Consider the following 26,038-nt stretch of genomic DNA (forward strand, 5'->3'; position numbering starts at 1 on the left):
CAAGCTCAGCGCCTGAGGCTTCAGGATGTTTTCCCAGATGACCCCAAGGTGAGGGGAGAGACCAGGGTGGGACTAAACTGAGCGACAGTTGCCCCTGTCCTCTGCAGTACCCAGCGTCGTTTGCATTGGCTCTCTGGGAGGTAGGTCAACGCCAAGGCCGCACCTAGCCTCGTGGAGGACTGCTTAGGATGCCCCTGTGGCCACTTTAACTTGGGGGACCCTGCACAAGGGGCCCTTAAGGAAGAAATTGAAGACCTGCTTATTGTTTGCCTCGACCCCTGACTTGCCGCAGCAGGCCTCACCACCTCCCAAATTTGGGTTCCAGGGAGGCACCTAAGGAGCTTGCTTAGCCTTTTCACTCACGGCAAGTAGCTCCTTTGTCATGGCCCCGGCTGTGGTGGAGACTCCACAGAAAGGAGCCAGAGAGAAGAGTAAAGCACTCTCAGCCAGTCAAGGCCAGGCTCACAGAGGTTCTCTCTGTGTGAGTTAGAGCTGACCTCTGCCCTTTGGCTCCTCGCTCCCCTATCCCTGCCCCCCACCCTGCCCAGTGCCTTCTGTCTGTTTGTCCCCAGCTCTGTGGGGCCATGCAGGTTGGGGCTGGGTTTGGAGGGACACAGGTGAGTCTGAGGTTCTGGGTTGTCATGAGAAATTTAGAGATGACAGATTGGTTTAGAAACAGGAAAACAGCTCCAGGCAAAACAGGCAGGAGTCAGTTCCCAGGGGAAGCGGCACAGAGCCTGAGAAAGCCCTACTTTCTGGTCATTGTGGCCAAGCCTCAGACCAGTTCAAGTGGAAGCCACCGGCAAGACACCGTGTAATAATTAGCACAAGCTGAGTTGTGCCAGTTCATTGCCAACCCAGAGGTTCTTTTTTATCCCCCTGGTTTTGTAGTAAATTGTAAGAATCTCAAAAAAAAAAAAAAATCAAATGAGAGCCCCGAAATAGCTAGTGCCCCTTTGTTGCAAACATTTATAGACACGCACCCTCCACCCCCATTTCCAAGAAAAATGATAGGAAAGCTGAGGCAACCAAAGGGATAAAAAGGGTTTGGAGAGCGTGATGGGGAGAAGCATCCAGATTAAACTGAAGTTTAGAGAGCGGTCTGGGACTGGGAGCAAGGGTGTGTGTGAATACAATGAACGGAATCTAAATTCCCTCTCTAACTAAGCAGGTGGGCAACGCGGGCCTGCAAGCAAGCCCTTTCCCAGAAGTTAGCAGAGAATTCTCCCCGGAGTATTTGTCTCCTGCACTCTGGCTGGGGCCCTGCTCCCCACCCCCACCCCCACCCCAGGGTATCTGGACTAACGGTTCCCCTTTTGTGTTTCTCACTAGAACCTCTGGTTTGCCAACCCGGGGGGCAGCAACAGCATGCCGAGCCGCACCCACAGCTCTGTGCAGAGGACCCGCTCGCTGCCTGTGCACACTTCTCCCCAGAACATGCTTATGTTCCAGCAGCCAGGTAGGGCCCAGAGCTTGATCTCTCACGCTCCTCTCCCCTGACACAGAGAGGGGGCCAGGACGCCAAAATAGATGCCCCGGTGAACCCAGCTGGAAAGTGCTTAGCCTTGACCGTCACCACGCATTCTTATGAGCTTATAACAGCCTTTCCTTTTTTAAACTGTGCCTTGCTGGTATGAATAGCGGCTAGTTGGCTGGATGCCAGCACAAGGAGCCCCAGAGTCACTGCAATCTGACATGGATAGTTTTGATAGTAGTCATATTTCTAGATTGATTAAACCAGCGATACCACTGGAGGGCTTTTGGGGGAGATGGCAGAGGTTTCGTGTGTCATGGGAGCAGGCCGTGTAGAGAGTAAGACAGAAAAAGAGAAAGCTTGACAGTGTCAGTGCTAAGGGACCATCCCCGGTTTGGGAGGGCCTTGCAAACACAACTGCGGGACCAGCCATCTTTTCTTTACTTGGTCAAAGAGCAGCGTGGTACAGTTCAAGTCCGTGCCCGCTGAAATGGGGTAGCCAGAATTATGCACAGCCAACAAGTACTTGCACCCTTTCTCTATGCAGACAGTGACCTCTTAGGCTCCACAAATAACACAAAGCCACTCAAGCAATCACTGCACCTACTTAGATGACTCTGTAGGTGGGCTAACTGGACATGTGTGAACCTGTAGAAAATGCCCCCACCCACCCACCCACCCAGGCAATAGATGCGCTCAGGGCAGTAAGTCCTACAGTAGTTTAAGGAGGGGAAATGTCATGTTGCCTTGGGTGGGCAAGAAAGCTTCTTAGAATTGGAGCTAAGCTTCCGAGGACAGAGGTAAAGAGGTGGAAAGGGGAGGGTGGCATTGCAGGTGGAAAGAACAAGGGAACGAGACTGCAGAGGTACCGAAAGCCACGGTGAGTTCCGGAAGCTGATGATGGGCTGAAGCAGCAGCGGGTAGACCAAGGCAGCTAAAAAAATGGTGCCTAGTGGTGGGGACTCTAAATCCAAGGCCAAGGAGCTTGGAGCTGGGCCACCCCTAGTGGGGAATCTATGGAAGATTTTGAGCAGGGTGTCAGGCAAGAGTGTGCCTGGAGGGGCGAAAGGGAGGCAGGGTGCAGGGGGGGGCCACTGATAAGCAGGAGTGGGAGGATGCTGATGGTGTGGAGCTGCCATGGGGTAAGATGTGTCTGGAAAGGAAAGGGCGTCCACATGGTCCAGAAACGTGTTTAAAGTTGCTTCTTGACTTGTAGAACTCTTTGTGTTTGCACGCTTTTGTTTTAAAGCTCCTTTTCTCCATTTTGATACTTGTAGCAATTTTTCTTCCCAGGCAGAAATACTTGATAAAATTCAGGGGCTTCAGAGGCCTTCTTTCTGGGTTATTTAGTCCCAGCCTTTGTTAGCATGCAGGATTATGCATAATCCATTCCCAATAACAGAATCTGGACAAGACTTGAAGGCGTCCTGGGCACAAGGAGGTCAGCGACCTTGAATGACTATCCCAGCCTGACCTCAGTCCAGGGACTGCAGCCCAGCCACCTTGTAGTCTCACGGGAGCCCCAGCATAGCTGACTGCACTCCTCCGGTCCTGATACACACTAGGCCTTCCCTGTTGTTTGTAACCTCTTTTTCCTTCCCTGCAGCTCTCTTCTAAGTCCTTGGTCTAAGACCAGGACCCCAGGAAGAGCTGGGCCTTTCCTGGGAGGAGGACTGTTTACGTCCATTGATACAGATCCTCCGTGTGCACCTTTGTTTGCCTCCACTGCTGCACGCAGTGGCTCATGCTCAGGGCAATGGCGACCCTGGGTTCCCTTCCACCCTCTTCCCATGAAGCCTCTTGTTCCCACCGTTACAGAATCAAATGATATAGAAGGGCTTGCAAGGAAAATTGACTGTCCCCCATGCCTCCCTCTCCGGGCCCACATTCCCATCTCCCAGAGGCAGCTACTTATAATGGTTTGTCGTCAGTTTTCCTGGTAGTTACCTGCAAGTCCCTAAATAATGTTCTTTACATACTAGGCTTAGATTCTGGAACCCTTAGTTGTGGTTTATTTTATTTTATTTTATTAGCCTCTCGCTCAAACATTACAAACTCACTTCCAGCAAGGCCCTAATGAACCACAGTGTTTCTAATAACAGCCAAGGCACGCAGAAAGGGCTACTCTGTATTTCCCAATTGCAAATACATTGGTGAGCTCTCAGCAGGGGCCACATCTAAATCCTGCCAGCACACTCAGCCGAGGCTGTGTGGCTCTTCCGGGGACTGGGTCAGGAAGGATGAGGCAGGGAGCAGCCATGACCAGGATCCTTCACTGAAGGGAACAGAGGCTGCAGAAAGTTCCCGCCATGGGCACGGGGATGCTCCTCCCTGCCTCTGTCCAGGGCCCAAGTGCATTCCTGCCTTTGCAGATCAGACGCTGGTTTTCAAGGCCACAAGTCACTATCAGAACTCTTCCTTCTGCCCGACAAGGCCTCCTCCTCCACGGGGCGGCCCCTCTCATGGCCACAGCCAGGCCCAGACAAAGGCTCATCCTCCAGAGACAGGGTCTCAGAGTTGAGCCAGTCACTGGGTCTCCTGTGCACAGATGGGCTTTCTCCTCCAGGCGTCACGTCCCAGGTGACGAGACAGGCATCCAGGGGTGGTGGCCCAGGGTAGGATGGACTGTAAGAAGTATCGTATCAGAGCGGCAGGAATCAGGAAGGCAGAATGTGGCTTTCGTATTTACAACAGCAGTAGTAATAGTGAACAGAAAATGGAGTGGAGATGCAAGACCAACCCCAAATTACTCGGAGCACCGTGTTGCAGTACAACATAGTAGTTTCTTCCTGGCCATGAGATGTCTTCAAAGCTTCCATTTAAACCCTCTAGGAAAATCTTGAAGACTACAATGCATTCTAAAGGAGCTTTTATTTTTTCCGTTAACTTAAAATAATTCCATTAAGATGGTGGAAGACCTTAAGTATCTCCAAAGACTATAGTAAAGGTTGGGGGCTAGAACCAGCCCCAAGTTGTGTATCAGCTGATCAGTCACCTTGCTCAGATTTGCAAGATGTTTCCCTCTTTCCTGGATCTGCAGAGTTTGTGGCCCCTTGGAAGTCATGTCAGGTGGTTTTTCACTTTCTTCCCACATGGACAGGTTCTAGATATTTCCCGGGATGAGCCAGGAGAGCCATGAGTGATTATTACCTCTCGCTGGCCTCATGGGCTGGTCCTCTTAAGAGAGAGGGGGACAGGGTCTGATGACTCACCGGGGAGGTGGCTTGAGCCCAGAACCAGGGTGGCGCCGGATGAGGGTAGTCACCTTTCTCAGAAAGGCAAGGTGTTTTGCTGACTGGAAAACTAGTTTGGAAACTGTTTGCAGATCTGGAAGCAGATTATTCCGGCTTACCTGACTCAGTCGCCCTTGAGGTGCAGCCCTGGAGCCACACTGGGAAGCTGAAGGCTCTGTGGCACCTGGAGGGCCTGAGAGAGGAAGGGCGGTAGGGCCGGGAGCAGGCTTCAAAGGGGAAGCGTGGGGAAGAGTAGGCTGGCCGCCTCGCCGGGCCACATTCTGGGTATTGCGTTTCTTCCCTTGTACAAAACCGTGTGCAAACAACCCTTGATGTTGGACCCCCATATGTGAGATGGATCAGACAGCGCCTCCATGACACATTTCATGGGTGACACACCTGTTCACAGCACTGCTCCCGCTGCCCCGTTTATGCTTGGGATTCTTGCACCGTTAGAATGCTGCCTTCCTGGGAGCTGTTGCCCTTGGTTTCCTCCTTCCCGTGAGCGAGGTTCCCAGTGCCTTTCAGAGAGCTGCCTTTGGGAGGAGTGGGGAGGAGGCAGATGGGTCAGAGCACTGGGTCCGCCAGGGGAAGCCAAGGGGTGCCACGCAGAGGCTGAGGCTAGAGTAGGGACCCACTTAATGTACTTAATAAATATTTGTTCCAGCCTTCTGTTAAGCAAGGCAAACGGCGCAGCTCAGGGAGGCTGGTAAACGAGTCGATTCTATCACAGCCAGGACCACAGTGGGGCCCATGGCCCCCTGTGTTCGAGAGTCAAATTCAAAGAGACCAACTTGAGGCAAGATGATACAATATTGTCCTAAACCATATTCTACTCAGCGTTTTGGGGGGAAACTGTGGGTCCCCGGGGATTTCCACAGTACTTCCTTCTGCAGGTTTAGAAATGAGGCCACCAGAGAAAAGCCTCTGTCCCCGTAACAGATTGAGGGGTGTGACTTATTGATTACTCTGTTCCTCTTTCACTCACCGTGACCTCTCTGTCATTACCAGCTTGCCTGCCACGCGGACTCGATTTCCTGCTCACAATGGTCTCTTTGCCTACTGTTACCATCCTGCCCCCTTCTTCTTGGTTCCTGGGTTTGCCTCCCTTTCTTCCTTAGCTGCCCCAACGCACCACAGCGGTGCAGGTCCCACATCCCGTCCTCTGTCCCTTCCTCGTCAGCCTGTCTTTCCTGATCTCTCTCCTTCCAGTGACCCTGCTTCTCACTCAACCAGACTTTCAAAGCCTTCCTATTCAACAGCATAGCTTCAGCTGTCATTGTCAAAGTGGGATTCTAAAGGTTTTTTCCTAAAATGCCCGACTTGCCTCTTATTCTAAAGTCCTAAAGAAATTGGCCTCACCTGAGCTTCAATGCTTTGAAAGAGATGCAGGATTGTACGTCAGGTGCCACAAGACATGAAACTACAGGAATGTCCTGTTTCTGCCAAGGAAAAGCCACCTACCCCCCACCCCCCAGAGGACCCTGCAGCAGCACTTCATTAAGGATGGGCAGCCCCACTCCATTCTAGAATCTTCTTGACCCTGGGCCTGAGCACTAGGCTCTGTGCTTGCAGGACTTCTGAAAAATAACAGGTAAAAAGTCCCAAGTCAGCCTAGACCCTGGGCATCTTAGAACTGGGAAGCCTTACTAAGCATTGGAATGCTCTGATGGGGAAGGGAAGAATTTTGAGTACTCAGAGATGGCATCCGTGCTGAAGAAACAGGCCTGCTTTGGGCAATAGCAGAGGACTCCATTTCAGAGTCTTTCTTTTCTGCCTTACAGAAGACTAGGAGCTATGTCTGCCTGGCTCGTTATAGCTGGGAGCCCAGGGTAACTGCGATGAGCCCTTAGGGACAGCAGGAGCCATGGCAAGGTTTGGCCTGGTGACTCTGGTGGGCCCATGGAGCAGGAGCTGCCCGAACACTCCTCCAGGTTTTGAGAGCTCTGCCCACCACGCCGCACGAGGATTAGGGCTCCTGACCTGAGATGGAAGCTGTTTTATCCACCCAGCCAGTCTCCCTATATCTTAAATGTGTGGGGAGTTGCCACAGATCTGTTTTTATCAAACACACAATTAAAAAGTCACACTATTAGGAAACTCGGGAGTATGAACATATGTGTTCCTCCCAAGACTTAGAATTTTCAGAGCCATTCCTAGAACGGTGAGGACATGGACCCCCCGGCGCACCAGAGGGAGGATCTGGAGGGGAAAAGCAAGCGCGCCAACTTCCAGCCTAAAAGAGCAGCCACCAAGGTCTGGAGATTCTGGAGCGTAGAGGCCTGCGTGTCTCAGCCCCCTTTTTGGAACACGCAATCCCAGGCTCGGAAAATGGCATTTTGCTGTGTGTTGGCAAGAAATCCTGCAGCTGAAACACTTCTCTCCAAATGTCGAGCATCTTTATTTATCCAAATCTCTCCACAGTGTTTGTTTAAAGGGAAGTGCTAGAGAGTAAACTAAATTTTACAATGAGCATATGGATGGCTATAATTGCCGAGGGTTTTTTTTTTTTTTTTCATATTTGCTAACTGGCTATATATAAAATTGTGTTTCTCTTTTATAGATTTCGCACCCTGAGGGCTGCTAATTTTTGCATACATTTGATTTTCACATGAATGGATGAAAATACTAAAATACTCTTCCCCCTGGATTGTCTAATCGCCCCCACCCTACTCTTGAGAGCAACCAGTGATTGGGGGTGGGAGAGACCCTTGCATTCTCTCTCAGTTTCCCTAGAAGCCCAATTGGCCTCTGTCCACTCGTGATCTGGCACAATTGTCCTTCAGACCCATTGATGTTGGAACTTGTGTCAGAAAGAACCCTATCTGCTCCCCATTGTTTTTATATTGATCTGTTTTGCAAACCTCTTTGAGAAGATTAAATAACAGAATCAACATCTGCCTCTGAATGAGCTGGTAATGGAGAACCCAGATTGCAAAGAATATTTAAATGTACAGCTAACCAAGGAAAACAAGTACTTTGGTTTAGCCCTTGGTTTCAGCTTCCTGTCCCACCAAACCACCATCTCATTTGTAATCCCCGGCCCTGGGTCCTGAGCGCCCCCTGGTGGAGATGCGAAGGAGCAAGGACATGGCCTTAAGTTTGGGACGGAAGATCCTTGACAGTAGAAGAGCTAAGGCCCAAAGAAAAGAACTTCCCAGGGTCCCATGTGGAGGCAGTGGAAGAGTTGAGTCTTCCCAGGCACTCAGAACATATCCCACTGCTGATTTTTGTTCTGCCTCCCTACCATAGGATTTCAGTTCTTAGCTGTCAGAGTTTATTTCTATTTCTTCCTCCATTTCTTATCACTCAGTAGACATGTACGAGGTGTGCAGAAGGCCATGCCAGGGTATTATGGGAGAGTCAAAGAACTATAAAAGCAATTTTGCTGCCTGCAAGTCAGTTCCAAGCTAGTCAAGGACATTTAAGAGCTCTGTAGGCTAAGGGACCAAGGAGAGGCTGACAGTGAATCCCCAGTAGGTCAGAGGGGGAAGCCCCCAGGGGCTGCCTCCCACTCAAAGGAAGAGGAACTGGAGCCTGGGGAGACAGGGAAGGTCAGGATGGTAGAGGGGGCTTTGTGGTTAGAATGCACACAGCACTGTCCTGGTCAGTGGGAACGTGCAAAGCAGACATCTCAGCCGGAAGCTAAGAGTTGACAGGGAGAGAAGCAGCTCTGGGGTCAGGCCCAGGTGGGTTCTGGGCCCAGCTCCATGTCAGCTGGCTAACCTTGATGGGTCCCTCAGCCTCTCTGAACCCCACTTGAGAACTGGGGACCGGCACAGTCTTGGACTCAGAAGAGGCGCTTTCCATGCTATGGTTTCTATTTCCTGCTCCTCATAATGAAACAGAAATGTACCAGGCCTGGTCTAGGCACAGGGAGCAGAGCCAGGTTCTGTTCAACTGGGGGAAACAGCAAATAAATACAGATGTCAGATGTTGTGACAGCTATGAAGTAAAATAAAGCAGAAGAAAGGATTGGTGGCAGAAAAGATCTGTTAACACACAAAGAACTGGAAGTCTTTTCCAAGGAGATATAGACCCAGAGACATCATGGCAGAGAGAGGAAGAGCCATATATACTTGGCAGAAGGAATAGCACTGCAAAGGCCCTGGGGCAGAGGAGGGCCTAGAGTGGACAAGAGCAGACCTTGCAGGCCATGGCAGGGGTTGGGTTGGCTTTGATGGGAAGGTTCTGGACAGTTCTGAGCAGGGGAGACAGACTATGACTATAACCAGCTATTTTTAGTCACCAGTTTTCTTCCTGCCACCCATGTTCCCGGTTGGACTCTGTGAGTCTGACCTCAGAGGTTGGTTGAACCCAAGTGTCACTTGCCCTCCGTGCTTGCCCTGACAGTCCCCCCAAGTCCTCCAAGGGAGGTGCAGGAGACCCTCACCCCTGGTGGCACTGTGTAAACTTTCTCTCTCTTCTTAGAATCCCTGTCACCGACATAACCCTTTGTCCTCTGCAGAATTCCAGATCCCCGTGACTGAACCTGACATTAACAACAGGCTGGAGTCTTTGTGCCTCAGTATGACCGAGCATGCCCTGGGAGGTGAGTGTTGTCCTTCTGATGTTACTGTGCACCTGGGAGAATACTGGCATCTTCTGTCTGCACTTTGGCTGTAGCGCGAGGCCATGGGAAGAGCACAAGAAGGGGGAGGCAGGAGACAGGGAGAGAGAGGTCTCAGGGCTATTGGATTGTCATCAAGCCACGCCACACTCAGCAGCCAGTATGCCCCACTCCTCCTTTTCCGGGAGGTGAGCCGGGGATCTGAAGATGGAACCTGGCCCTCTTTCCCAGGGGCTCCCCCACCCCACCCCCACCCCAGTGCACACTGGAGCCTTACCACAACCATGTCCCAGCCAAGTGCAGGGAGCTGGAGGAGTCCAGAATACAAGACATGGCTTTGAGTGGGAACATCCCCCATGGCACTGGTTTCTTTCCTTCTCAGCACTGGATGCCCCCAGTCTGGTCCAAGCATATCCCAACTTGCTCTAAAAACAGAATTTCTGAAACAAAAATCTCTGCTTGTTTTCACATCTCCCTGTTCCAAACGGCTCCCACAATGCCTGGAGCCCCGAGCAATCTGAGGTAGCCTTTGAAGTGTGACGGGGACAATTCAGTGGGATCTGCCTGTGGCGTGCAGGGCTGTGGCTCCATCACAGACTCCTAGAAGCAGCCGGGTCATCCCACCATCTCTTTGGTCTGAAACTGCATTGTCACAACAGCCCCAGAGGCGTTCCGTGCCCTCCTGGTACTGAATGGGTGCCTTTCTCCAGCCTGCACTGGCAGCCAGCCCTGGAGGTGTGTGGAAGGCCCAGGAGAGACGTCCACTCCTTCCTGCCAATGTCCCGGGCGGCTCTGAGTCATGGAGATCCAGGGAAGCTTCCTGTGACCCTTCCCACTAGCCTCTCAGTCTGGACATGCTCATCCGCCCCAGAGATGGGCCAGCAGCACACCTAGAGCCAAAATGTGTGTGCTGTCTGCCAGTGGTGGGGAGAGAGGCCACCATCCGCTACTGCTCCAGAGAGCGTTGTCCTTCTGACCAGGGGTTTTTATATTTTTAGTCTCTGCAAACACAACCTTACCCTGAAACTAAATACGAGGCAGATAAAAATGCTCTGCATGGAGCGGAGCGGAGGCCTGTAGGAGGCTGTGTGTAGCCTGGAGGAAGCCTCGGCTCAGGACCAGAGGGAGCTAGTCGAACACCTCTCAGGGCGCAGCTCCTCCTGTGACCTCCCTGGGGCTCCCAGAACTCCACGTGCAAACACTGCTCTCCTCCTCAGTCGTTTAGATCCTGGGAGCTGCACAGCATCATTGGTCCATCCCTGGTACCTCTGGGTCAGCACTCCCGTATCCCCTAATGAGTAATGAGGAACAACAAAGGTGACTGTGGTTGAACAAACTGCAGTGTAACCATGTACTTCAGCCTGGACGAGCCTGGCAAATATTCTGCCAAGTGAAGGAAGCCAGGCACAGAAGACCACACAGTATATGATTCCAGTTATGAATTTATGAACTGTCTAGAATAGGCAAATCTATAGAGAGAGAAAGTATAGACCAGTGGTTGTCAGGGGCTGGAAGGAGGTGGGAGCGGGGAGTGGCTGCTAATGGTGCCAGATTTCTTCTTGGGGGGAGTGACAAGAATATTCTGGAATTAGATGGCGGTGACAGTTGCGGAACTCTTTGACTATACTGAAAATCACTGAACTGTACACTTTAAAAGTGTGACATTTGTGGTATGCAAATTATAGCTCAATTTTTTTCAAAAAGGGAAGTCCCCCCTAGACCCTGAGTCGCCCTGTGGGGAACTCCCCCTGCCTTTGAGTCAGCAAGAACTGGCCTGTTCCCCCTGGGGCTTGATATTTCTCAGATAATTGGCATGTTGGAAGTTCTTATCAAACTACTAAGTACTAACGTTATCATCATTAGTAGCAAGAATGCCAAATGCTCTATGAAAGGGAGGCTTTCATTCAAAAGAGTTCATTTTTTGAGCCCATTCTTCTGTTTTTACAGGAAACCTTTCTGAACGGATGTGTTTTTGCTAATGTTTTCATCGGATTAATCTCCTAAGCCTTTTTATTGCTGTGTTTTCTCTCAGTAATCCGCTGTTGGGAAGCCTTTATGCAGTTTCCTGAGCAGAGAATGCAAATTAAGTTCAGGGTGGCCCAGTGTGACAGCACTCTCTGCTGGCCGACCCCTTCCAGGTGCCAGGGAAGATGACCTTGCTGGGGACAGAATGACAGTGAATTAAGTGATTTTACAGGAAGATGAATAACTAGGGAGAGGAAAGCAGACTAAGAGGTTCCTCTGCTCGCGTCTTGGAGAGGTCGGTGGGGGGGGGGTAGCCAAATTCCTGGGACACCCCCATCTGAGGATGGCCATTCTGATGCGGCTGGTCCATGGGCCCCATCCTGTGCTGATATCTCTGCGCTCGGTCTCCTGTGCTGACTGCTGCCCTCCTGGTGCCAGTCCTAAGCCCCTTTCCTCTTTGGTGTTCCCTTTGCATCTCTTCTTTTCCCTCCTCTAGGCCCCTCCAACAGAACCCAAGAGAAGCCCTAGGGGTGGGCCGGTTCTGCCATCTTGGTTTGTGCGTCTTGAAGGCCTAATCTGGCTTTGTGGGGCTCGTCCCTGACAGGTGGCCCACGGTGGTCAGAAGCCTCATCGCCAGCCCCAGTCGCTGCTGTCTTCCTGTGGAGGGTTACAGGGACAGAAACACTCACAGATATGAAAACAAGGCTCCCCCAAACAGAATGGAGCCTGTAGTGAATTGTACCACGAAGAGGAGTGCCCAGTTTACTCATGTTCCAGGGCCTGTGCTTCACATGACCCCCTTGCCTTTCCTTCTCGCCTTTTCTCCTTCCTGCTTCTTGGGTGCACAGCCACGCTTGTGGGGTGGCAGGGAGACTTTGTGCAAGTTAGAAAAGGCCTCCAAAGTCTCCAGATGCTGCTCTGTCTTTTCATTGAAATGTGTCATAATTACTGTAAAACCCGTGATGGTTGCATGTGAGCAGCACCCCCTGGAGTTGTGCAGGCACACCTTGCAAGCGTAAATGGTGAGTCTGGACTTACTTATTGGTCGTTTCCCTGCCGATGAATGCCATCACCTTTGGAAGATGAGGTTTATGATTGGAACAATGTAAAAATGTGGCCCGGGGTTGGGTTTGTTGAAATTTTCAGGTTTCCAGTGCCCCGGTTCCACAACTATGGAAGGTTAGCAGTGAGGAGTGGGCCAGTGAGCCCTGGCAAGAGAGTGCTCTGCACTTCTGTAGATGTGGGAATGACCGCTGTACCCTACCCACGTGGACACTTGCGTGTGCATACACACATGCACACACCCGCTGTTCTCCCATGGCCTGTCTCCACTGCAGAGCCACCACAAGACACTTAGGTTGACACCCACAGAGGGTGGGGAGAGGTTATTGATTATAGGTTCACATCAGGGGGCCTCTAGGATTGATGATCTGAAACCACAGATGACCTCAGGGGACATTTGTTTCCCTTCATTAAAATTGCTCCAAAATTTGTATAGAACTTTACACACACACACACATACACACACACACACACAAATACAGATAACACTGAGGAAATCTAAATAAGATGGGTAAGTCATGTCAATGTCAGTATCTTGGTGGTGATATTACACTAAAGTTTTGCAAAATGTTACCATAGGGGAAACCTGGTACTATTTCTTATAACTGCATATGAACCTACAGTGATTACAATCAAAATTTCAAATTAAGAAACCTTTCTCCTCCAAGTCCCTGCTGGCACGAGCAGCCAGGCACCACCCACGAGGAGGTCTCAGCACTCCTCCACAGCACGCCGGTCCCCCAGCTGTCCCTGCAGCACGCTGCCGCCCCCCGCTCACACCTGCCCCGTGCATCCAGATGCTCCATCTGGTAGACTGGGTTTGTGCCGTCACGGCTTAGGGACACATCAGCTGACGTTTGGGCAGGAGCAAAACCAGGGAGGCATCCTGCATCCCCCCCTGGCCTTCATACAGTGGTCACTGAACACAGTCATTGCTACCTCCTCTGATGGCTAATCCACACCCTCTCTCTGCTCACCGATGAGCCGTTGTCAGCTCTAGCATGGACCATTGTAGGGGCCTCTTTGCTGATCCTCCTGCCACCAGCTTTGCCAGAAAAACCATCCCAAAATCAGATCTGGTTACTCCACTGCTTATAATTCCCTAATCACTGATGTCCAAGCTCCTGTTCGTAGTACACAAGACCCGTACAATCTGATTCTGGGGACTCTGGCGTACATAGCCCCCACTTTCTCTATAGCCTGGTTTCACCAATTCTCCACAGTGAAGCCTCAGCACCCCCTGGGTGGCCTCAGCAATCTCCCACTCCCACAGCACCTTTCAGTTCCCAGTGCCCACCACATCTACCTGTTCTGTCTCTGCCCCTGATCGGAATTTGAGACAGAGTATCTGGATCAGTTTGAGTCAGCTGCATCCCCTGGGTCAGCTCAGCTATGACACCCCCCCCCCACACACACACACCCAGTCATTCAGCAGAGCTCCAGGATGGGAGGGAGATGCTCCCAAAGAAAGGGGTGTGAGTTAGCTGGGGCCACCTGCGTGTCTATTGCAGCCCCTGCCTGACTGGCCTCATCTCCTGCCACTCCTCCGTTCCCCTCTCCTCCGTCCTAAGGCTCCAACCTGTCCCTAGCCCCACCATATGATTGCCACCATCATGCCTATACATGAGCTGTATGCACTCCCCACCTTCCTCCTCTCCAGCCTCCTCCTCCTTTCTCCTACAGCACCATCTACAGAAGTCATTTTCTATCTCTGGGAAACTGTCCCTGATTTCCAAGGGTGACTTAAACACTCCTTCTTCCATGTTCCCGCTGTGCCTGAAACATACTCCACGACAGCAGTTTTCACTCATGCGTCATTGTGGGTTGCCATGTCTGTATTCTGACTGGGATGTGAGCACTTAGGGACCAAGGATTAGGCCTTTACGTCTGGGCTCCCAGCTCAGTATGGCTACTGGCATAATAGCTATTTCCCAGGTGTTAAATGGGCGGGTGCGTGAGTGAGTGAATGTAGCCCAGAACTGTCCTTAGAGACTAGAAGGCCCAGCGTAGAGGTGCGGGTGAGGTGGGCACGGATGGAGCAGCCCTGCTCACCAGTGCCCCCTGTGTACTTCTTCTCCAGACGGGGTTGACCGGACCTCCACGATCTAAAGCCGAGGATGAGAGTGACCGACCGCGCTGGCCGTGAAACCGACCGCTGCGGGCCCAGTGTCAGCCGCCTCCAGGTTGCACAGGAGCCTCCAAGATGCTTAGCAGCCTTGTTGTCCCCTGGTCCCTCCCCATTCTGATTCCGTGAGAGCGTCGGTCATCCTTGTAAACGTATCAGTAGACCTGGGGTCGGTTATTCTGTCATTTGTTTCTGTCATGGGATGGCTTGGTGTGTGGGGTGGGGGGGGGTCTCTAGGGGAAGCTGGGACTGGGGTTGGTGGAGGGCAAGTGGCTTTGGGATGGAAAGGGAGGGGAAAAGAAGTGCCGCCATGAAAGAGATGAGAGACACGGGAGGGAGGCAGAAGCCCCACCGGAGAGCCTCTCACAATGCCTGCCGTCACACTCTGGCCCTCGGAGGAAGTCATGGATACATGTGACCAAAGCAAGACGGTGGCTCGCGCTTCATGCCCCTTCCCCCATTGGATTCCCCTGAGATCCCTGCTTAGAATTGAGCCACAGGACAGAGCTATGTGGCCCCGGGGACAAGAAGGGAGAGATCCCCCCAACAAAATTTCAGATAAACTTTGATTTGTGTATTGTTTACATACCAGTTTTAAAGGGTACATAATGTGTAAAGAGTTTGGATAGAACCTCTCTTCATACTATGGTTTTTGTAAAGGCTTTGTTGATACGGACTCATTTTTTCCCTCTATTTTTATACTAGCAGCAAGGTTGTCTTTTACCGTGGCTGTCCAGCTCTGCTTCTTGGGCACAGCCGCAGGCACGTAGGCCTGAGTTGTCCGGTCCTCACCGGTGGGCGGGGGAGCATGTAGGTGGGTTGGAAGGTCAAGGATGTGGCTGGAACAGGCAGAGCACTGGGAGGGTGCCAGGAGGATGGCACCATGTGATCCGTTCGGGTTTGCAGGTCACCCGGAGGTTCTAAAAGAATCCTGCAGCCCCTTTCTGTGCTGGATTTGCTTCTCACCCAGAGACCCCCTCCCCACCCTACGGTGGGGTTTCATCCCGTCACTGGCTACACACATGCACAGGTGATTCAGGTTCCACTGGAGGAGAAAAGGCAAGGATGGACAATTTTTTACTTGCAAGGGGCCTTAATACCCAGATAATGAGCTCAAAACGTCGCTGACAATGTGTTCCTCCCAGGACCCTGAGCCTGGGGGCTGCAACTTCTTTGCGGTTCTCCGCTGAGGAGAAGGAGGACGGCAAGGCCCAGCCGCGGTGTAGAAACGGTCAGTCCGCAAGTAGCAGAGGGAGCTGAGGTGAAGTGTGCGGCCCCGACCCGGCCCCACCGTGCCAGGGGGGCAGCGTGGGGTGTGGGAAAGTCAGCCGCGTGGTGCAAGGGATGCTTCTGTCCACATGGCATTCCCTGGGGGTTGGCTGTGTTGTTGGCTCATGTACCCCTCCACACAGGAGGGAGATAAAGCCACTCTTTACAAGGTGAGGGATTAGCAAACACACTATGCAACCACAAAGGAATAACTGAGTGTCTTAAGGGCAAGAAAGACTCCATTTCGGAAATCGATGTAAGGGAGGGTGTTAGAGGGAATCAGAGGGGAGTTGTGCTGTGCACTGGGAAATTGGGTTGTGGAAATGATGACATGATGCTCAGCCAGAGGCGAGAGCGGGAAGGTGGTGTGAGGCCTGTTTATTAAATGGGTGAATCTGGTGCCTTTTTTTTTTTTTTTTTTTTTAGTGAAGGCAGGGTTGACATTGAAAAGATCACACCATGAAAATCACTGCACTTGCTTATGTTTTTTTTTTTTAAAGACAGTTAATTAAGTAAATACAGATTTAAAAGGCCTTAATGAAATCCAAACAACTTTCTCTGACCTTCAAGATTAAAAATGTATACCCAACATGGCCTTGAGTGGCCTTGGGTGTTGTAATGAGGCTTTTAAAAGCCCTTTAAGGTCAAAAAGGGTGATGGCATCTTAACTGTAGAGAGCCTTTAGCAAGCTAAGAAGGCTTGAACCTACAAAATCATGCATTACATTTAAAAAAAAAAAAGCTGTCCTTGGGTGTCTACATTCTAAAGATGCAAATCCATGTGCGGAAAGAGGCAGCATTTTTTTAGTTAATTTTTTTTAACCAAGTGCCATTAATATTCATCCTCCACGTCCCTTTTCTGAATAAGCTTAGTGTCACTGGGGGCATGTGCTGGGATGGACAATCATGTGTAAGGCAGGAAAAATAGGTAAAAAATGTTGAAGGCCAATGGTAAGACCAGAGGGTTTGCGGAAGTGGTTTTTGGATGCTAAGAAAGTTAAAGAGAAGGAAAACTTTGGTACACACCTTGAGGAGAAAAGAGGAAGCATTCAAATCTGCTGCAAAACACAAATATCCACAGACTGCAGTTTTTCAGAAAACAGATTGTGAACACAATCACATTAGCATGAATCCTTTAAAAGGAAGACCTTAAAGTATTTGCAAACCTGAATTCCTATTTATTCCTTCACTAAATATAGAAACAATGGTTATCTGATTATTAGAGATATTATTTTGGATATGTTACTTATTAACTTGCAATGGCTGGTAACCATGATAAAGTCTGTTATTAATACCAACATAATTCTTTTTTTAAAAAAAGAAAAAGAAAAGCTTATTTTTCATTGACTATGTATAGATTTATCTTAGTTGTGTTTTGCTCTTAGTGTTTTAATTTTTTAAGTTGAGTGTTCTGATCAATTTTAGGAGCCTGTCCTCACCTTGTTTTGAGTCCTGTGTTGACTGCAGGTATACAACTCAATTTAAAAATCCTAAAGCAAAATAATTTTATTTATAAAAGAATCAAACAGTTGCATGCATAAGGCTGTGAAGTTGGATATTTAGTAATAACGCAGCAGTGCCTTTTTTTGTATTTACCCATGGCCCCCCCTCCAAAATGCAACTGTTTTATATTAATAGTAAACATTAAAAATATCAGAGTAAAATCTATTTCACTATACGTCTCTCCCCTTGTTCTGATTTTAGCAGTGTGTATCTGGCATCTCCACACTGTCCCAGGGACAGTGATGTTCTACAATATTGTTATCATGTATGATGTTTTATTGGTGCTTTTTATTCATAGTGGTTTCTTACCAGAAACAATAGGAAGATACACATGAACTGTGTTCAAGAAATGAAACATTGCTGCTGATATGTTTTGTTTTGTTTTGTTTTGTTTTTCCCACATGCTTTTTGCGTTTCACTTTTAAACCGAGGGCCAGCAAACATAGTAGACATTGCTGGGTCAGCCTGCAGAAGGCGGCTGTTTGCACCAGGCCCTCAGATCTTGGGTATTGATGGTCCCATTTTGGTACTGAGGACTGGAACAACAGCGGGGCCCCCCATCTCACACTCATTTGAAGAGACACTGAGGGAAACGAGGTTTTCTTTTGAGGTGTCATTGGTTGCCTTTTACCGAATGGGAGCCTTCTCTGGGTCTTCCGTTCTTCTGCACCTCTTGCAGCTACTGCCGGGGCAAGGTTTGTAGATGTGCACCCCCAGCTAGAATTAGGATCTCACCCAGAGCCTGGGCTGAGCTGCGCTGAATGCAGAGGCATGCCACCAGAAGGGCAGTGAGAGGAGGAAAAGCAGGCCCAGGTCCCGCTGGCCCTTCTGGAGATGTCTGCAACAGGCTGCTCCCGCGTAGGTGCCAGGAAGCAGCGCGACTAAGGCGCTCGGGTGTGCGTGTTACAAGAAGGATCTGCAGAAGGATAATTTGCACATGGGGCTGTGATAACACTAATGTTTTTTTTTTTTACAAGTCATCAGATGTTTGCAAAGTGAGTTTTATTTTTTTGTACTTCCTTTATCTTTACTTAAAGGTGAATGTGTATTCCTCTGGGAGGAATAGGAAGAAAACAGGAATGTTAATAGTGTCAAACAGAAGACTTCCTCCCTTATTAATATATAACCCTCATGTATTTATGCCTAATGTAAGCTGACGTTTAAAAGGCTTTCTTCTGTTGCATGCCCCATGCAGGCACCCTGTTGTACATGCATGCCTCTCGTCCTGTTTTCCTGTATAAAGTTAGTGAACAAAGAACTATTTTTGCCTAGCTCATGTTGCCAAGCAATGCATATTTTTTAAATTTGTCATATATGGAAATAGCATGTTTGTTACATGTAAAAGCTTTACTGATATACAGATATACTAATGTTTGAAGATGCTGTTCTTTGCAAGTGTACAGTTTTCAAATGTTGTTACCAGTGAAACACCGTTGTGGTTCAAACTTGCTACAATGTATTTATTACTCATTTCCTCCCATGTAACTAAGAATCATGGCTATATTTCATATCAACGTTATATTGAAAGTGAAGGGAAATGATTAATACAAGGTTTTGTAACACTGGTGTGTGTGTGTCGTTTTTTTCTTTTTGTCAATATGATCGATTAGAAAACAAGAACTTGATCTTAGAAACAAGCCAGCAGGGAGGAGCAAGGATGACATCCCCATAAACTGTTCCCACCTGACCATTCTACACAAACTATGTCTTCAGCTGTGAGCTGCTGTTTTTGTTTTTGTTTTTTTTCCTAACAGAAAGATAGGGAAAGGAGTACAAAAATGTATACAGTTCGATCTGTGCCCAGAGTAGCCAATAAATGCATCACCTAAGGGACATGTTTATGAATACAAACCTGACCCTGCAGAGGATATTGTTTATAACTTGCTCTCGACTGTCATGCCTTGGAAATCATGTTTCACTCCTTAACCGTGACATAAAGAAACAGCCACCTCCTTGGATCCTTAGGGTTTGAACTACAGTACACATAGTGTGAATCTCATTTTAATACTTCTAATCCCAGTATGATATATGAAATGTATTCATATAAATTCTAAGTAATGTCAGTTAATTGTATGGCTAGAGAGACTAACCTGGGTGTGAACTGTGGCTTCAGCATTCTCTGGCTGTGTGATGTTGGGCAAGGTACTTAACCTCTCTGAGCCTTGAGTTTGGTTTGTTTTTCGGCCTATTTTTATTCAAGGTTTATGTAATTAAGCCTCTAATTTTAAAAATGTTAAAGGCAAAAGAAAACACAGGCTATAGAGGTTATTGCCACCAAAACCTGGTAACCCAAGAATTCTCTTAGGCAACCACAGCCCGACATTGTGACAATGTACACGTGGCAACTCCCTTCTTCCTAGGCTCAAGCTGTTGAAGAGACATGTAACATTCAAAATGGTCCCTAGAAATGCAAAGAAATGTAAGCTGAGATGTTAGAGGAAATTCGTCCTAAAGTTAAATTCTTATAACCCAAATGAGCTATATCTCAGTGTGTGGCCTCAAGAGTATTCTAAAGAGCAGGAGAGGTGGTGTACAGAGAAAAGCCCAGCCTCACTTTTGGAATGTGTGGAATGAGGGGAAGTGAGAGCGCTGTGATGGTCAAGGAGAGGGAGCACAGTGCCCAGAAGGGAGCTGGTCAGCGGTTTCTGTCAACAGCTGTAGCTCTTTGCAACAGAATGTTCAGCCCTGGGGAAGAGGCTGCTCATATAGTAAAGATCTCAAAACTTCCTTGAACAGTCCCCTTTTCCCCAAAAGAGACTGAATTCCAGCCATTGAAGAGGGATGGCTGACCCCTGGACGGCTACTGGCGTGGAAGAGGCTGCAGCAGCTCTGAGCCAGGAGTCCGGAAGGGGCGCAGCAGGCTCCCTCCACTCAGGCTCGCCACCCTCCTGAGACAAAGGAGAATCCAAACTTGCGAAAGCACCGTGGCTTGGTCCCGCCTGCAACAGCTGGTGGCCCTGGCTCGCACTTAGCCCGGGACCTACTTATTGTCCCCAGAGTTGGAGAGGAAGGTCTGAGGGCAGTGAAAACCTCACCCATAACCAGAACCTAACCCTCCTCCAGGAGGAGGCGGAGCCGGCCCACGCGGAAGCCCTGCGTGGCCCATAGCTTGTCCACTTCCCCTTGCCTGCTGGGCAACACGCGCCCCTCACACTCCAGCGCCAGTCTCGCAGGTACTGCTCACTGGCTTCCACGAGCACTTCCGTCTCCTACGTCCCATACACACATCACAGGCCCCGAAAACCACCACTTCTTTGGGCACTTCGGCCTCCGGATGCTCCACAGCAGCTCTGGGTGCCCCGCTCCCTCAGGGCTGCTCAAACCACCTGAGTCCCACCTGTGGTGGGGGCTGTTTATCTGCAATCCACGTAGTCCAAGGCTTGTATTAAAGTACAATAAAAGTAAAAGAAAAAATTAGAAGCCCCCATGGATTCAACAAACAAAATTATTCTGCCAAATTGCTCGAACATTCGAGCTCCCTAAGTTGGGGGGTCAGCCTGCAAAATCAGCCGGGGAGGTCGCCCTCAGGATGCGATGGCGAAAGTCCTGATGCCGACATTCCCCTCCTCCAGGCCAACAGTGCCCACGGGGCGCTAGGGAAGGGGTGGCCCGGGCTGAGGAACGCCCAGGAGTTGGCCCAACAATGGCCAGGGCTCTGTTCACGTGTCGTGTCTAAAAAGATTAAAAGGAAAGAGTTGAGAAAGGGGACATGTTGGAAGGGAAGGAAGAGGAGGGTTCAGAAGGCAGTGGGACCGTAAGAACCCAAACCTAAAGTCTTTGGAAACGAACCTGTGGGGCAGCCTTCACACTCTCTGCCCCCAGCTCCTGGCCCAGATGGACTGCGAATAGACAGTGTCCTCTGTGTGTGAGTCTGTCTACACATTCGGGACACAGGTATGTGAAGCAGGAAATGTGGGTGACTGGGAAACGGGCACAACCGGAGCCTGACACCTCAGTTACTATTGAGGGGCTTCACAGTACGGCTGATCTCTCACTGTGTCCTCCCGGGCGTCCCCCTGGCTTAGTGGCTCCCTCTGACCAGCCTTGTCCCCAGGCTCTGTTGCACAGACACTGAGGTCTCTGCGATGTAAACCTGGGAATTCAATGTCTGAGAATTTCCTCCATGGAATATTTTTTCCACTCTTAAGTGGTTTCTACTTCAATTTTGAAAACCAACGGCAGAAACATTTTGGCAACCTTATAAAGCTCAGGCTTTATAAAAAGACAGCTTTGTGTTCCTGCTTGACTCAGAGTGCATATTTTTAAATAGTGTTCCACAGTGTTTTGAGGCGTTTTCTTTCTTTTTTTTTTTTTTTTTTTTTTTTTTTTAAGTCCAATCCAGGAGAAACAAAAATCAGAGCTTTGGTGAGTGAAATGGTCCCACTAGACCTGCTGGAACTCGAGACGGCTGAGAAGTCCCAGCTAAACCCTGCTGTGGGGACCACAATCGGGACTGGGTGTCCCTGTTTGCACCAATGTCCTTGGGAGAGACTTCCAGTTTTCCACGGCTTAAAATTCTAACAGGCTCCAAGTGAGGTCAGAGGAAACTACAAAACCCCAAAATCAAGTCTGTCCAATCTGACCTCACCATTTTGCTTCCTCTTGTGCTTCTCCCAGATCTGATGTTCGCTGGGAACAAGCTAGACATGGATTTCCTGTACCTGTGCCTGAGTCCCTTTTGACATTGACCGATGACCCTGTTACTCATCCAGGATGGAATCGGAACAAAGACAGCAAATCGTGGATGAGAGAAATAAAACGTGTACTTGACACATGATTTTCCTCATCCGCCAAATTAGAGAGTCCACATGCTACCTGCTTTGTTCCATTTCTGTTCTTGGGGTCTGGATTGCTTCCTTTCTGAACCTCTTCCACTTTGCTCTCCTTAGAATCCAAACACCCCTTCACTCACAGTTCACCACGTTTATCCAGGTGTGCTTCCGAAGTGTTCATATCCAACTGTCTCCCCACAGAAGACTCAAGGGGCAGGCCCCAGGTGTGTTGTCTTCCTCATACAACAGGATTCCCTGAAGACCAGATGCTGACCAGCTCCATGTCTGAGACAGAGAACATCTTGCAACATGCAGTGCCAACCAAGTTCCTTCTGGAAACAGTAGGTAAAGTCCAGTTACAAGGAAGTCTCTTTCCCTATGTCCACCTGAGAAAAACTGAGATGCTCCAGCACGCACCCTGGTGGGTCCTTTCAGTCTCTTAGCCTGAATGATGTGAGTCCAGGGGTCAGGGTGTCCATAGAGGACAGGAGAGAGAATAGGGACTGCTGCACTCCTCCCCGGCAGAGCCTAGGGGCTGAGGTCCCTCTGAAGATAAGGAGCAACACCGAGGACAAGCAAGAGCTCTTGGAGAGGGTTTCAGGGGCATTCCAGATTGGGGGCCAGAGAAAGGGTGTGAGTGTGAGGAGTTGGAGTAAGTAATTGTAAGACTGGAATGGGGAATGCGAAGAATGGGGGTGGGCATGGATGGAGGCAGCTGCAGGATCCTAAAGGACTCTACCTTAAGGGCCGTAGCTGCCCACGCCTGCCAGCCATAGGAAAAGAGGTAAGGTGTTTTGTTGTTTTGTGAAACATGGGCACAGGGTGAACTGTCTCCTTCCTATCCCATGACCCAGTCACCCAGTGCCCCTCCCTGGAGGCTTTTAGGGTTGGTTTCTGGTGTTCCCATCAAGAAATATTTTATACATTTACAAACACTAATGTATTTTCAACCACAAAAGAGCATAGCATGCCCATTGTTCTTCATTGTGTGGTATTTTTCTTTATTCATTGAAATCACCTTTGGAAATTATTTTATATTGTTGCCTCATACTTTTTCAATGGCTATGCTCTGCGGATTAACATAACTTCTAGAGCAGCCCCTTCCTGATGGACACAATCAGGCTGCCCGCACTCTTCCTGTTACAAACAAGGCTACGATGAAATAAGTTGCACCTGGGTCACTTGGCATGCGTGCAAGGGTGCCCACAACGGGAAAGTGGTCTTGCCGGATTAAGTGGTATTATACCATCAGTGTTCTCCAGAGGAACTCCATTACATATACACATGCAGGGGTAGACAAAATGAGGTTTATACTTGCTCGTATGAAAAAAGACATGCAGGTTATTATTATCATAACAGTGTTATTAACTCAAAAGAATGTCACGATGGCACAGTGCTCTTGGGTACAATCTTATAAGTACTTAAGTGATGACCATTATTTTTACATTCTTGTAGTCTACTTGCTATAATCTTGTTTCGTGAACTCACAACTGTAAACCTACTTTTGCCCACCCCTATATGTGGGAGAAATTTTAGGGATTTCTTCTGTTGCTGGGGCTGGCAACTCTAAAATCTATAGGACAGGCCAGCAGGCAGGACACTCAGGCAGAAGTTGATGCATCAGTCTTGGGGCAGAATTTCTCCTTTCCCCCCAGAAACCTCAGTTTTGGCTCTTATGCCCTTCAATTGATTGGGTGAGGCCCACCTACATTGCCCAGGGTGCTCGTAATGTCCATTGATTGTTAAGTGTTAACCACATCTACAAAATGCCTTCACAGCAACACCTAGTTTCATGTTTGGCTAAATACCTGGGCACTTAGCCTTGCCAGGTTGACAAAGGAAACTAGTCATCACAGGTATTAGTTGTCATTTTGCCAAATTTCCCCAAGTTGCCTTCCATAGACTTATACTCCCAGCAGCATTTTATTTCCTATATTCTCAGTGAACCCTATGTCACTCTTCTTTAAATGTTTTTCTTCTTTTTAAATTTTTTAAATTGAGTTTAGAGAGAAAGGAGGGGGAGAGAGAGAGAGATTGATTGCATTCATTGGTTGATTCTTGTATGTGCCCTGACTAGGGATCAAACCCACAAGCTTGGCATAGCAGGGCAGCGCTCTAACCCACTGAACTACCCAGCCAAGACTTTAAATGTTTTTTAATCTAATAATTGAAAAGTAATACTTGTGCTTTTCATTTACATTTTCATTACTGGAGTGAGCTTGAACATATTTTTATATGCTTAATAGAGATTGATAATTTCCTTTAAACTCTGTCCATATTACTATTGGATTGTTTATCTTTTTCTGATAATTTAGAGAAACCCTTTGTATATTGTGGAAATCAACCTTTGTTCTGTGATATGAGTTAAAAGTATTTTATTCTAGTTTGTCTTTTGATTTTGCCTATGGTAATTATTGCTTGCCATAAAGAACCTTTTTTTAATGAAGTTAAATTTCTTGATCTTTTCTTTTTGGGCATCTGGATTTTGAATCCTATTTTAAAAGGCCCTCTTCACTTCGACATACGCTAGGTTTTTTTCTAGTACTTATATGGATTCACTTTTTTATGTTTATATTTTGGAAACATTCCTTGTGTAAAGCATGAGGTATGGGTGCAATTTTGTTTCTATGCAAGATGGCTACCCAGTTGTGCCTATGCTATTTATTGAATAATCTTTCTTTCCTCCACTGATTTGAAATGCCACTTCTGTAGGATACCAGCTTCCCCCGTATATTTAAGTTTATTACCGGACTTTCTATTTTCCCTCCAATAACATCTTTGTCTATTTGCGCACCTGCACCCCCACTGTTTTAATTATTATAACTTTAAAATCTGCTTTAATATCTGGTAGGGAGATTTATACTTTAGAAAGATCACTCTGTCTTCATTTTGTGAAATGGATTAGAGCTGGGGAGACCTGTCAGGGGCTGGGGCTACTCCATTAGCCCAGACAATCCACAAACTTGAGGGAGTGACTGGCCAGAGCTACCAGATTATTAGGGAGCAGCAGCATCATGATTAATGTTGGATTGGACGTGGGGATTGAAGGAGAGACTGAAGAGTCCAGAATGCCTCCCAGGGGAGCTGGGGTCCTATTCAGAGGGAAGGAATGGGCTGGGGGTGGGGGTAGGGGCAGCAGCTGGAATTCGTTATGTTACTTGACCTGCATCATCATTCAACACAAGTCACCTGGGAGATACAATAAACAGCTGTGATGAAGACACTATTGTGTTAAGCAAGTAAGGCTGATATTAAAATTATCCCCACTTTGCAGATGGGGAAACCGAAGCTTACAGATATCAAGCAACTATTAAAGGGAGGGCGGGACAAGGGTTCAAATCCAAGTCTGTCTACCTCAAAATCCTAAAATCCTGCTACGAGGGGACCACATCTGGCTGTCTGAGGCTCTGAGACCCCTCATGTGAGCGCTTGCATTGAGGAGACTATGGTGAATCTCCAGACCTCTTCTTTCCAATATCTGTTGCAGCCTGAGAAACAAGGTTACATGCAGGCAGTAGAATTCTACCGAAAAAGGATTTCTCAAGACGTTGGCTAAAATATGTTCCCAGTGGAGGAAGAGGAGCCCTCATAGCTGTGGTTCTCAGCCTGGCTGCACACTGAGCGTGTGGGGAGCTTTACAGACTACTGATGCTGGCTCACCCCAAGAGTCCGACCAGGTTGGTCTGGGGCGTGGCTGGGGCAGGAGGATTTTTAAGCTCCCACGTGATTCCAGTGTGCATTCAAGTATGAGAACCACACATTAAGGTGACCTGTTTCTCCTGTTCTACCGAAGTGGTTTCTGATGTGATGTGATTCTGCCTCTTTGATAGACGAGGGTAAAAGACAGCTGTTTCCATCAACTCATTAGAGAACTAAGGACAAGCACCTGGCCCATCACAGTCCTTGGGTGTCCTACCTCCTGGGATCCTCTAAGCCAGGCAGAAAAAGCAATGGAGTTGCGTCAGGCTCAGCTCCATTTCCCAAATGTCTCCCCCTGCTGGCTTGCAATGGTGCCTGCAACAACTACCACCAAGACTGCGGTTTTGGAAATTGTGTACTTCAATTA

General features: G+C 48.8%; 1 protein-coding gene across 2 annotated transcripts in view; it reads left to right on the forward strand.

The window, feature by feature from the left end:
• Positions 1–14,642, forward strand: part of SAMD4A (sterile alpha motif domain containing 4A) — a 204,027-nt gene extending 189,385 nt beyond the window's left edge. For both annotated transcript variants that reach the window (XM_090270905.1, XM_090270906.1), the window contains 3 exons: positions 1,333–1,459; positions 9,176–9,259; positions 14,385–14,642. In XM_090270905.1, coding sequence (XP_090127031.1) covers positions 1,333–1,459; positions 9,176–9,259; positions 14,385–14,413 — 240 coding nt within the window. In that variant the 3' untranslated portion in view covers positions 14,414–14,642. The remainder of the gene's footprint in view (positions 1–1,332; positions 1,460–9,175; positions 9,260–14,384) is intronic.
• The last annotated feature ends 11,396 nt before the right edge of the window (positions 14,643–26,038 follow it).

This window comes from Furipterus horrens, unplaced genomic scaffold, assembly GCF_987537825.1.
Source record: "Furipterus horrens unplaced genomic scaffold, mFurHor1.1.pri manual_scaffold_3, whole genome shotgun sequence".
Classification (NCBI taxonomy): Eukaryota; Metazoa; Chordata; class Mammalia; order Chiroptera; family Furipteridae; genus Furipterus; species Furipterus horrens.